Here is a 13,759-nt window from a genome sequence, read left to right as displayed (position 1 = left end):
GTAGGATGGTAGACAGAGATGAGAGAGGAGATGTAGTGAAGTGCAGCATTGTGGAGAGGATGGGTAGGGTGGTTGACAGAGATGAGGAGTAGATGTAGGTGGTGCAGCACTGTGGAGAGGACGGGTAGGTGGTAGACAGAGATGAGGGAGGAGATGTAGGGGGGTGCAGCACTGTGGAGAGGGTAGATAGGGTGGAAGAAAGCAGCGGCTTAGAACATTATTCCCCTTCTCTAGTCCTCAAGAGCAAACAACAGATCATGATATCAGGATTTCCTTAAGGTACCATCACACTTAGCGACGCCACAGCGATCCCGACAACGATACGACCTGACAGGGATCGTTGCTGCGTCGCTATGTGGTCGCTGGTGAGATGTCAAACAGTCAGATCTTCCCAACGACGCAGCAACGATGTGGCAACCCGTAGCGACCTGTATAACGATGCACGCCTATGTGTTTCTGTGTCTGAGTCGTCAACGAGGTCGTTGGTAAGGTGTCAAACACACTGATGCATGCTACCCAGCGGGACCTCAACGATCAAAGAAATGTCCAGACCATTCCGACATGACCAGCGATCTCACAGCGGGGCCTGGTCGCTGCTACGTGTCAAACGTAACGAGATCGCTAGTGAGGTTGCTGTTGCGTCACAAAACTTGTAACTCAGCAGTGATCTCGCTACGTGTGACGGGGGCTTTACTATTGCATAGATGATAATTCCATTGCCTGTGCAATACTAATGAAATCCTGTAAACACGATCTGTTCGTGTCTCTTGAGGACTGGAGTTGGGGAACACTGAGCTAAAACATAGATGAAGTGAATAAATATTGGAAACGCAACTTACAGCAAAAGTGAACTAGAAACATGAATAAAAAATAAATCACTAAGTTCCGTCCAAAGAAGAATAAAAAAAAAAAGACATGAGTCTCAGGAAGTGGTGACACCAAAGTATTTTTTTTCTAAACCCTAAAGATAAAAAAATAATGTATATACAGTACAGACCAAAAGTTTGGACACACCTTCTCATTTAAAGATTTTTCTGTATTTTCATGACTGTGAACATTGTACATTCACACTGAAGGCATCAAAACTATGAATTAACACATGTGGAATTATATACTTAACAAAAAAGTGTGAAACAACTGAAAATATGTCTTATATTCTAGGTTCTTCACAGTAGCCACCTTTTGCTTTGATGACTGCTTTGCACACTCTTGGCATTCTCTTGATGAACTTCAAGAGGTAGTCACCGGAAATGGTCTTCCAACAATCTTGAAGGAGTTCCCAGAGATGCTTAGCACTTGTTGGCCCTTTTGCCTTCAGTCTGTGGTCCAGCTCACCCCAAACCATCTCTATTGGGTTCAGGTCTGGTGACTGTGGAGGCCAGGTCATCTGGCGTAGCCCCCCATCACTCTCCTGCTTGGTCAAATAGCCCTTACACAGCCTGGAGGTGTGTTTGGGGTTATTGTCCTGTTGAAAAATAAATGATGGTCCAACTAAACGCAAACCGGATGGAATAGCATGCCGCTGCAAGATGCTGTGGTAGCCATGCTGGTTCAGTATGCCATCAATTCTGAATAAATCCCCAACAGTGTCACCAGCAAAGCCCCCCCACACCATCACACCTCCTCCTCCATGCTTCACGGTGGGAACCAGGCATGTAGAGTCCATCCGTTCACCTTTTCAGCATCGCACAAAGACACGGTGGTTGGAATCAAAGATCTCAAATTTGGACTCATCAGACCAAAGCACAGATTTCCACTGGTCTAATGTCCATTCCTTGTGTTTTTAGCCCAAACAAGTCTCTTCTGCTTGTTGCCTGTCCTTAGCAGTGGTTTCCTAGCAGCTATTTTACCATGAAGGCCGGCTGCACAAAGTCTCCTCTTAACAGTTGTTGTAGAGATGTGTCTGCTGCTAGAACTCTGTGTGGCATTGACCTGGTCTCTAATCTGAGCTGCTGTTAACCTGCGATTTCTGAGGCTGGTGACTCGGATAAACTTATCCTCAGAAGCGGAGGTGACTCTTGGTCTTCCTTTCCTGGGGCGGTCCTCATGTGAGCCAGTTTCTTTGAAGCACTTGATGGTTTTTGCAACTGCACTTGGGGACACTTTCAAAGTTTGCCCAATTTTTCGGACTGACTGACCTTCATTTCTTAAAGTAATGATGGCCACTCGTTTTTCTTTACTTAGCTGCTTTTTTCTTGCCATAATACAAATTCTAACAGTCTATTCAGTAGGACTATCAGCTGTGTATCCACCAGACTTCTGTACAACACAACTGATGGTCTCAACCCCATTTATAAGGCAAGAAATCCCACTTATTGAACCTGACAGGGCACACCTGTGAAGTGAAAACCATTTCCGGTGACTACCTCTTGAAGCTCATCAAGAGAATGCCAAGAGTGTGCAAAGCAGTCATCAAAGCAAAAGGTGGCTACTTTGAAGAACCTAGAATATAAGACATATTTTCAGTTGTTTCACACTTTTTTGTTAAGTATATAATTCCACATGTGGTAATTCATAGTTTTGATGCCTTCAGTGTGAATGTACAATTTTCAAAGTCAAGAAAATACAGAAAAATCTTTAAATGAGAAGGTGTGTCCAAACTCTGTACTGTATGTATATATATACAGTGGTGGCCAAAAGTATTGGCACCCCTGCAATTCTGTCAGATAATACTCAGTTTCTTCCTGAAAATGATTGCAATCACAAATTCTTTGGTCTTATTATCTTCACTTAATTTGCTTGCAAGGAAAAAACACAAAAGAGAATGAAGCAAAAATCAAATCATTGATAATTTCACACAAAACTCCAAAAATGGGCCAGACAAAAGTATTGGCACCCTCAGCCTCATATTTGGTTGCACAACCTTTAGCCAAAATAACTGCGAAGAACCATCAATGAGTTTCTTACAATGCTCTGCTGGAATTGTAGACCATTCTTCTTTGGCAAACTGCTCCAGGTCCCTGATATCTGAAGGGTGCCTTCTCCAAACTGCCATTTTGAGATCTCTCCACAGGTGTTCTATGGGATTCAGGTCTGGACTCATTGCTGGCCACCTTAGAAGTCTCCAGTGCTTACTCTCAAACCATTTTATAGTGCTTTTGGAAGTGTGTTTTGGGTCATTGTCCTGCTGGAAGACCCATGACCTCTGAGGGATACCCAGCTTTCTCACACTGGGCCCTACATTATGCTGCAAAATTTGTTGCTAGTCTTCAGACTTCATAATGCCATGCACACGGTCAAGCAGTCCAGTGCCAGAGGCAGCAAAGCAACCCCAAAACATCAGGGAACCTCCGCCATGTTTGACTGTAGGGACCGTGTTCTTTTCTTTGAATGCCTCTTTTTTTTTTCTGTACACTCTATGTTGATGCTTTTTCCCAAAAAGCTCTACTTTTGTCTCATCTGACAGAGAACATTCTTCCAAAATGTGGCTTTGCGGCTTCCCAGATGGGGGTCTCTAGCCGTCGTTCCCTCAAAGGCCACTGACATCCACACAGGATCCAGGCTCTGCCTTTCAGGACTCTTCCTCAAACCTCTGCCTTCCAAGGCCACTAGCATCCACACAGGATCCAGTCTCGACCTTTCAGGCACCAGGCTTCACTCGGCCTCACTAGGCCTCACACGGTGTCCCACACACACGGGAACAGGCCTTACGCCTCTCTCACAGAACACACCTGTCTCCCATCAAGCAGGGTTTATATATGCATCCGGTGCACACACACACATACTGACAGGACCTTGCTGATGTCACAGTCATGTGATCAGACAGATATTCTGTGCGCGCAGGACCTGTGCTATGTCACAGTCATGTGACCAGTCACCTGAGGGGGAAGGTACATGGTCAGGTAAAACACATGCTGGACCATTACCGTAATGCCAGCAAGTCGCTGCATTACATATCCCCCCCTCTGTTCAAGCTTGTGGGGTTGAACACATAATATACACAATCACTATAACCCCCAGCTCACATAGAGACCATGTACTTTACAATTCTGCTACTCAGCCCCTGGAACATTAGTCAACGACATTAGCCCATTCCTTAGGGACCTACCATTTGTCACTGCCACTGACTTCGTCGGGTCACCTTTCCAGGTCGTAAGCTTGTCAGAGCTCCCCCGCTCCCAGCGGTCAGTTGTAACCTTGTCAGGTCTCCCCCGCTCCCAGCGGTCAGTCATACAGTGGTGTGACTCACATGCCCTGGTATCTAAGGTCTGGTTCGACTCCGTACTGTCCCATCCTCTATTGGGTCGTTTGTATGGGCTGCTCAAACCTGAGTTACTGGAGGTCTCACTACCTCTAAACCCACGCCCACTACTCTCAGGACATCTTGAAAGGTCCCTAACTCCAGCTATAGCTGTTCTGTTATTTAAGGGGCCCTTTCTCTGTCTGGTCTCATAATTTCTAGACAGCTGCCATCTTCTGCTACTCAGATGATGCTGTCTATCCACTCGCAGTCTAGCGAGATTCAACTGTTCTACCTCTCGCAGGTAGGTCACTCGGTACTCCAACAGCATGCGCATATATCCCAGGCTTTCTTCTGTTCCTACAACGGAGAATGATACCATGCCGTCTTCGTCTGGTATCCAGTCCTGACGATCACGTGGACTGCTTACATTCACCACACCAGACTTCTTGACCATCATCTGCATGGCTCGACCATTTCTCCCAAAGAGCTTCCTCACCAGAACATGAGGCACCCGGATGACCTCTTCACGCATATTGTGAGCTTTCCTCCTCAACTCCAGTTGTCTAACGGCTTGTTCCGTCTTCAACCGGAGAAACTGCTTTGTGCGAATACATCGCCAGTGCATGTCACTTAGGATAGCCACCCTCTTCACTGTGACTTCGGTCGTGGACAGGACCACCAGCTGTTTAGCTTCTAAGGTCAAGTACACCTTACAGGCTCCCACGGCCTTCTTAAACTCCTCATGGACGGACTCACTGGTGCATTCTTCCCTCAAATCCTCGGGCACATCTATGAGGCACTTGTACCAAGACGTTTCGGACTCACCAGTGGTTCCCATACGATCAACCAGCTCAGGGTTCAGGGACAACTGACCTCCAGCTTCTTCACCCCGTATGCTTCCCCTGAGCTGACTCACAGCTACAAATTCACCAATTTTCATCTTGACCACTTCCATCTCATATTTATCTGTGGTTAACACTCTCTTAGCTCTCCTCAGGCCCACCCTCTCTTGGTATAAGGGAGTGAGTGCAACGTGTTCGCCCTTTTCCTTCTCCAAGATGGCCTCGTTCACTGAGTGATACTTTGTCAGGTGACTTTTGAGCCTGGAAACTTCTTCCTCTAGCTCCGCCACTCGCCTCTCAGCGGCCCTTCTCTGAAGCTCCTCTTGCTTCCAATGGCTTTGTAGCGACTCCTTGATCTCGGCACCTACATCCACTGAATCATCCGAGCTCACATCACTCGAGGAGGTATCTGCTTCATACCTCCCATCACCAGCAGCCCACTCCTGGCCCTGGTCTGTGGCTTCTCCGATAGACTCCTCCATCTGCTTCTGCTCAGCCTCCATCTGGCTGAGCCTTTCCTTAAGGCACGTCTCTGCCCTCTGGAGATTATCACAGAACGTCTGCATCTCCTTCACCTGAGCTTCCAGACCTAAGGTCTTTCTGCGGAGATCACCATTTTCATTACGGGTGTCCTGCAGAGTGGTCTCAACCACTTGGCGTATGTGCTCTGCATCCACCTTATCATCCTCTAGTTTTCCTTTAACCCTGAGGAGATCCTCATAGTCTCTCTTGATTTGTTGCAGTTCCCTATTGAGCTTTTCACCATATTCCTTCTTGGAGTCACACAGCTCCCGGTTGAACTGTTCGCGCAGTCGTTTTAGGTTTTGGTCACGTCCGGAAACTTCAACCTGCAGCGCCTCTTTTAAGGCAGACAGCTCTCTTCAAACTCCGCTTTGTCAAGTCCCAACTGAAAAACCTCCTCTTTATTTCTCTGGAACTTTTCCTTCCAATTGTTGACTTCCTTTCTGTTTTCCTCCAGTTCTCGCTGTAAGTTCCTCACAACCTGGTTTATTTTCTGCCGTTCAGACTCCAGGCCCAGCTGGTCTGAGGACACGTTCTCCAGGTTTCCACATAGTTGCTGCACGTCACTCTGACACTGCTGCCTGATAGGCTCCAGCTCTTGGTCATGACTGGCCGCCTCCTCTTTCAGGGCTGTCAGATTCTTCTGACTCGGTACCGTACCGGAGGTTGCTACTGGCAACGTCACCTCCTCTTCTGCCTCGGAAGGAGGATCCACCCTTGAAACAAAGGCACACCGTACTACATTTTCCTCATTTTCACTTTCAGCCAAGTCTACAGGAGCAACCTTTTTGTGGCCCTTGCGCCGTCTACGAGATGGGGACTTTCTCACCTCGTCTAGCCCCTCCTGACTGACCTCTCCTTCTACTTTCGTAGTGTCACCGTCAGCTACGGGATCTGTGTCACTCCCCATAGTGTTGTGGACTAGCAGGTCACCTCCCACTTTGACGTCACCCCCTTCTACTGGAGCTACCCCGTTATCAACGGTCACATTGTCATTTTTAGGAGGTACCAACCCACCACCAGTAATTTTTTTTGATTTTCTATCCTCCACGCTGTTTTGAACAACCGCCCCTTTTTTAGACTCCGCCCCCTTTTTAACAACCACACCGGCAGGGGAATTTTTACAAGAAAAATCAACAGTAGTCTTAGGACTCAGTTCACAACAGCTGTTACCACCTCCCCGGGCACTCTGGGACAACAATGGCGCCCCCGGAGAGTTCACAGAATGGTCCGCTGCCGCCATTCTATATGGTGCCCACAGCTCCTGCGGTTCCTGCACCATGTCCTGTAAAAGTTTCTCAAATACCTGCTGTGAGTCCTGTCGCTGTTTCTCAAATGCCTGCTGTGAGTCCTGTAGCTGTTTCTCAAATACCTGCTGTGAGTCCTGTCGCTGTTTCTCAAATGCCTGCTGCTGCGACTCCACCAGGCATTTCAAATGCTCAACAGCTTCAGACTCATTTGCGGCTCCTTTCACAGCCATCTTTATCAGCTCCTGCAATTCTTCAGGACACTCCATTATGCCGAAGAGCGATTGCACACAGTCATCTAACTCCTTCTCAATTCCGTCTGGAGATACTGCACCATTCATGGCCATCACGGTACACACTAGACACTTTACACCGCTCTCCCCGAAAATTTTCGTGGCCCCGCCGAGCCACAGCAAATCCGGATTTGAGTGCGACGACAACCTTCGCAACCCCGCCGAGTTGCAGCCAGATGCTTTAAACTTCGTGAGCCCCGCCGAGCCACAGCAAACCAGGTTTGAGTGCGATGATAACCTTCGCAACCCCGCCGAGTTGCAGCCAGATGCTTTAATCCACACTCATCGTCCTGTGCCGTTGCCCCTAGCAACCGGGCTGCAGTTGCCTCCAGCAACCAGACTGCAGTTGCCCCTAGCAACCGGGTTGTCGTTGCCGCTAGCAACCGGGCTGCAGTTGCCCGCATTCTCGAACCATATGTAAGGCAGCACTAGTCATCATAATGGGGGATACTCGCTTCGCTGCGACAATCAATGCACACGTGCAATGTCTTTCCATTTTTAAACAATGCTCAGCAGTTTATTACTTCATAAACCGCATATGACTGGGTCCAACTCAGTGGCACGCCGACACACATATATATAATATTCATGAGCCAAGTGACACACAGGCCCACTTGCTCCAGGTACAACCTTCAGCAAGGTAATCATATAGCAATGTCCATAGCAATGTCCATATAACGTAGTGTATTACCTTTGCCGGGTTAGCTGTCTCAGTCCATTACTCCGCGACCACTATGGCTTTGCGGCTTCCCAGGTAGGGGTCTCCAGCCGTCGTTCCCTCAAAGGCCACTGACATCCACACAGGATCCAGGCTCTGCCTTTCAGGACTCTTCACCAATAATCCGCCACCACTGTGACTTTGCGGCTTCCCAGGTGGGGGTCTCTAGCCGTCGTTTCCTCAAAGGCCACTGACATCCACACAGGATCCAGGCTCTGCCTTTCAGGACTCTTCCTCAAACCTCTGCCTTCCAAGGCCACTAGCATCTACACAGGATCCAGGCTCTGCCTTTCAGGCACCAGGCTTCACTCGGCCTCACTAGGCCTCACACGGTCGGTGTCCCACACACACGGGAACAGGCCTTACGCCCAACACACCGAACACACCTGTCTCCCATCAAGCAGGGTTTATATATCCATCCCGTGCACACACACACACATACTGACAGGACCTTGCTGATGTCACAGTCATGTGATCAGACAGACATTCTGTGCGCGCAGGACCTGTGCTATGTCACAGTCATGTGACCAGTCACCTGAGGGGGAAGGTACATGGTCAGGTAAAACACATCCTGGACCATTACCGTAATGCCAACAAGTCGCTGCATTACAATTTATATATATATATATATATGTACATATAATTTTTGTATTACCATAATCACATGGCCTGCTGAATCAGGAGGTCAATTGTTTGAACTTAGCAGCTAAAGCCATAAATATGAAATCCAATAAAAACAATGGCACAATTGCGTTTCTTTCCCTGTTTCATTGCACATGGATTCTTTTTGCCATTTACACTACATTAAACAGTAAAATTAATGGTGTGATTAAAATCTACAATTGGTCTCACAAATGACAAGTCGTCATACGACTATATGGACGGAAAAATAAAAAAGTTATTTCTCTTAGAATAAGAGGAGAATAAAACGAAAATACGTAAAAGAAAAATCGGTTCCGATGGTGACAAATAAAATAATATTAAGTAATGGACTATCCCTTTAATATATCATGTCTCACAATTTCCTTTATGTCACTGCTGTAAGGTACATAGGTATGGTGGTTTACATGGACTCTCTGCCTGAAATATTGAAAGATGCAGAACTTTTGACATTCTCACACCAGTAAAAGTTAATAAGAAACAAGTGATTCCCTATCCCACTGACGCGCGTCTTCTCCCAATGTCTGAGACTGGACACACGTTGTGCCTCTATGGACAGGACTTTTACTTGTTTTTTTCTGTTCAGTTACAGAAAGCATGGAATATGAGGAATTTACTTCAATGATGGTAGACCAAGAATCGGAACCCTACCCGCTCGAATGTAAGTGACAACTTTAAAAGAATATTTCCAACAAGAACGAGAATATCTAGTTAGCCAGAGTCATCTCCAGTAATGATTAAAGAAGAAGTATGTTCTAATCTTAAAGTAGATGAAATACCTCCCATTCCCCTGTAAAGGATTGTTCACATGGGGCAGATATGCTGTAGATTTTCTTTACTAATTTGTAGGTGGAAAATCTACAGGGTGTTATGTAGCTTTTATAGAAAATGTGCAGCCTGTAAAACGTGCTAATTTGGAATAAAATGCAAAGATGCATTGAACCTGTTTTTGATGCATTAATAATAATTCCATCGCCTGTGCAATACTAAGAACGTGGCGGTGGGGGGCCGTGAGAACTGGAGTTTGGGAAACACTGGTCTAGCAGAAGAGTCTGTAACTTAGCTGGCCAGCAAGTAGGGGTAAGTAGTACTTGCTCTTAGAGGAAGCTGATAGCTAAAAAAAAGCAAGAAAACACAGTATTTGCCTGCCGTGGTAGTTTGCAGGTAAAAACTCTTTTAAACATGTTCAGCAGTGTAAATGTAAAAGTGGGTGCAGGGGGGAAATTAGTTTAAAAGAGTATGAATACCGGAATCTCCAATAACTTCAGCAATGATTTGCAATAGCAACAGAGAGTAGTGCAAACTATGTGTAAACCATTTATTTATAACCATAGAGAGAAGAGAATTGAAATAAAATCATGGATTTTTTTTTATGACCGGAGAGTGCTGCAATTCTCTTCTTCTCTGTATGGTTTGGAAAACTCTCTCTGCAGCCGCAAGTGATCAGTCAGAGCTCGGTACACAGCGAGCAAACTGGGAACGCTCACCCTTCACCTCGACTGACAGTCTGCTCAGCACACGGCGATGAGCAGGGGAAGGGATTACATGGCCATACGGAAGATTAGAAGCCAGCTTCCTGTTCCACTGCCAAACATGGTATTTACCTGCAGATTACCACCATTGCTGCAGATAAATTCAGTTTTTTAAGGTGCGCTACCCTAGGACTTAATGAGCTCCAGCCTGAACTGCGTTGGGTGTAGATTGTTTAAAGTGAAGGAGACGAGCCCCTCTACATCAGAAATCCCCCCAACAGTGTGTTTTGCCAAGTATTTAAAGGGCTCGGATACGGCTGTAAAGAAGGTGATTAGTTTGTTATTCTAATTAAATGACTACAGAAAATAGGAAATAGTGTGATACTGCGTACACTTCTGCATTATATAAGTCACAAAGGTAAAGTACTTACACTGCACACTACACAGGAAGAAATAACTTCACCAGGAACCAGACACATCATCTGTCCGGGAAGATCAGCTGCGAGAAGCAAATAGTGAAGACGGAGAGATTCCTGGGATATCCACACTGTGGACCCTCATGGGCGTCCCCTCCAGTCCACAGGTTAACTGAAATCTTCACTAGCTTATATCTCATTTGAAAACAAATTCCTGCGTAACCAAATGTTACACAGATTCTGAAAGGTTCCATTTGTTCAATGTAGTATCTTCCTTCTGAGTGGCCGGCTCTTCAGAGGTCAATTAACACCGAACAAGTATATCACCGGAGATGAAGCATGCCAACGGCTCCTGGTACCAGATGGTCCACCATACTATAAACATATCATTTCTCACCAAACATTCATACCGAAACGATGCAGTAATTGGATGATAATATAAACATTGCTACTTTCCCACTAAACATTGCTACTTTCTCACTAAACATTGCTACTTTCTCACTAAACATTGCTACATTCCCACTAAACATTGCTACTTTCTCACTAAACATTGCTACTTTCCCACTAAACATTGCTACTTTCCCACTAAACATTGCTACTTTCTCACTAAACATTGCCACTTTCCCACTAAACATTGCTACTTTCCCACTAAACATTGCTACTTTCTCACTAAACATTGCCACTTTCCCACTAAACATTGCTACTTTCCCACTAAACATTGCTACTTTCCCACTAAACATTGCTACTTTCCCACTAAACATTGCTACTTTCCCACTAAACATTGCTACTTTCCCACTAAACATTGCTACTTTCCCACTAAACATTGCTACTTTCCCACTAAACATTGCTACTTTCACAACTAAACATTGCTACTTTCTCACTAAACATTGCTACTTTCCCACTAAACATTGCTACTTTCCCACTAAACATTGCTACTTTCCCACTAAACATTGCTACTTTCCCACTAAACATTGCTACTTTCACCACTAAACATTGCTACTTTCACCACTAAACATTGCTACTTTCACCACTAAACATTGCTACTTTCTCACTAAACATTGCTACTTTCCCACTAAACATTGCTACTTTCCCACTAAACATTGCCACTTTCCCACTAAACATTGCCACTTTCCCACTAAACATTGCTACTTTCACCACTAAACATTGCTACTTTCTCACTAAACATTGCTACTTTCCCACTAAACATTGCTACTTTCCCACTAAACATTGCTACTTTCTCACTAAACATTGCCACTTTCCCACTAAACATTGCTACTTTCTCACTAAACATTGCTACTTTCCAACTAAACATTGCTACTTTCCCACTAAACATTGCTACTTTCCCCACTAAACATTGCCACTTTCCCACGAAACATTGCCACTTTCCCACTAAACATTGCTACTTTCTCACTAAACATTGCTACTTTCCAACTAAACATTGCTACTTTCCCACTAAACATTGCTACTTTCACCACTAAACATTGCCACTTTCCCACTAAACATTGCCACTTTCCCACTAAACATTGCTACTTTCTCACTAAACATTGCTACTTTCTCACTAAACATTGCCACTTTCCCACTAAACATTGCTACTTTCACCACTAAACATTGCTACTTTCTCACTAAACATTGCTACTTTCCCACTAAACATTGCTACTTTCTCACTAAACATTGCTACTTTCCCACTAAACATTGCCACTTTCCCACTAAACATTGCTACTTTCTCACTAAACATTGCTACTTTCCCACTAAACATTGCTACTTTCCCACTAAACATTGCTACTTTCTCACTAAACATTGCTACTTTCTCACTAAACATTGCCACTTTCCCACTAAACATTGCTACTTTCCCACTAAACATTGCTACTTTCTCACTAAACATTGCTACTTTCCCACTAAACATTGCTACTTTCTCACTAAACATTGCTACTTTCCCACTAAACATTGCTACTTTCTCACTAAACATTGCTACTTTCTCACTAAACATTGCTACTTTCCCACTAAACATTGCTACTTTCCCACTAAACATTGCTACTTTCTCACTAAACATTGCTACTTTCCCACTAAACATTGCTACTTTCTCACTAAACATTGCTACTTTCCCACTAAACATTGCTACTTTCCCACTAAACATTGCTACTTTCTCACTAAACATTGCCACTTTCCCACTAAACATTGCTACTTTCCCACTAAACATTGCTACTTTCCCACTAAACATTGCTACTTTCCCACTAAACATTGCTACTTTCCCACTAAACATTGCTACTTTCACAACTAAACATTGCTACTTTCTCACTAAACATTGCTACTTTCCCACTAAACATTGCTACTTTCCCACTAAACATTGCTACTTTCCCACTAAACATTGCTACTTTCCCACTAAACATTGCTACTTTCACCACTAAACATTGCTACTTTCACCACTAAACATTGCTACTTTCTCACTAAACATTGCTACTTTCCCACTAAACATTGCTACTTTCCCACTAAACATTGCCACTTTCCCACTAAACATTGCCACTTTCCCACTAAACATTGCTACTTTCACCACTAAACATTGCTACTTTCTCACTAAACATTGCTACTTTCCCACTAAACATTGCTACTTTCTCACTAAACATTGCCACTTTCCCACTAAACATTGCTACTTTCTCACTAAACATTGCTACTTTCACCACTAAACATTGCCACTTTCCCACTAAACATTGCCACTTTCCCACTAAACATTGCCACTTTCCCACTAAACATTGCTACTTTCACCACTAAACATTGCTACTTTCACCACTAAACATTGCCACTTTCCCACTAAACATTGCCACTTTCCCACTAAACATTGCCACTTTCACCACTAAACATTGCTACTTTCCCACTAAACATTGCTACTTTCCAACTAAACATTGCTACTTTCCCACTAAACATTGCTACTTTCACCACTAAACATTGCCACTTTCCCACTAAACATTGCTACTTTCCAACTAAACATTGCTACTTTCACCACTAAACATTGCTACTTTCCCACTAAACATTGCTACTTTCCAACTAAACATTGCTACTTTCCCACTAAACATTGCTACTTTCACCACTAAACATTGCCACTTTCCCACTAAACATTGCCACTTTCCCACTAAACATTGCCACTTTCCCACTAAACATTGCTACTTTCCCACTAAACATTGCCACTTTCTCACTAAACATTGCCACTTTCCCACTAAACATTGCTACTTTCTCACTAAACATTGCTACTTTCCAACTAAACATTGCTACTTTCCCACTAAACATTGCTACTTTCACCACTAAACATTGCTACTTTCCCACTAAACATTGCTACTTTCACCACTAAACATTGCTACTTTCACCACTAAACATTGCTACTTTCCCACTAAACATTGCTACTTTCCAACTAAAC

At 44.4% G+C, this 13,759-nt stretch overlaps 1 protein-coding gene across 1 annotated transcript in view; it reads left to right on the top strand.

The window, feature by feature from the left end:
- LOC141258738 (fucolectin-like) overlaps nucleotides 1–13,759 on the top strand; it is a 48,003-nt gene that overhangs the window by 22,150 nt on the left and 12,094 nt on the right. The window contains exon 3 of the mRNA XM_073673793.1: nucleotides 9,058–9,126. Coding sequence (XP_073529894.1) covers nucleotides 9,058–9,126 — 69 coding nt within the window. The remainder of the gene's footprint in view (nucleotides 1–9,057; nucleotides 9,127–13,759) is intronic.

Source organism: Phyllobates terribilis, unplaced genomic scaffold, assembly GCF_046119375.1.
Source record: "Phyllobates terribilis strain yellow unplaced genomic scaffold, ASM4611937v1 Scaffold_3__8_contigs__length_932513732, whole genome shotgun sequence".
Taxonomy (NCBI): domain Eukaryota; kingdom Metazoa; phylum Chordata; class Amphibia; order Anura; family Dendrobatidae; genus Phyllobates; species Phyllobates terribilis.
This window is presented reverse-complemented; position numbering and strand designations above follow the sequence as displayed.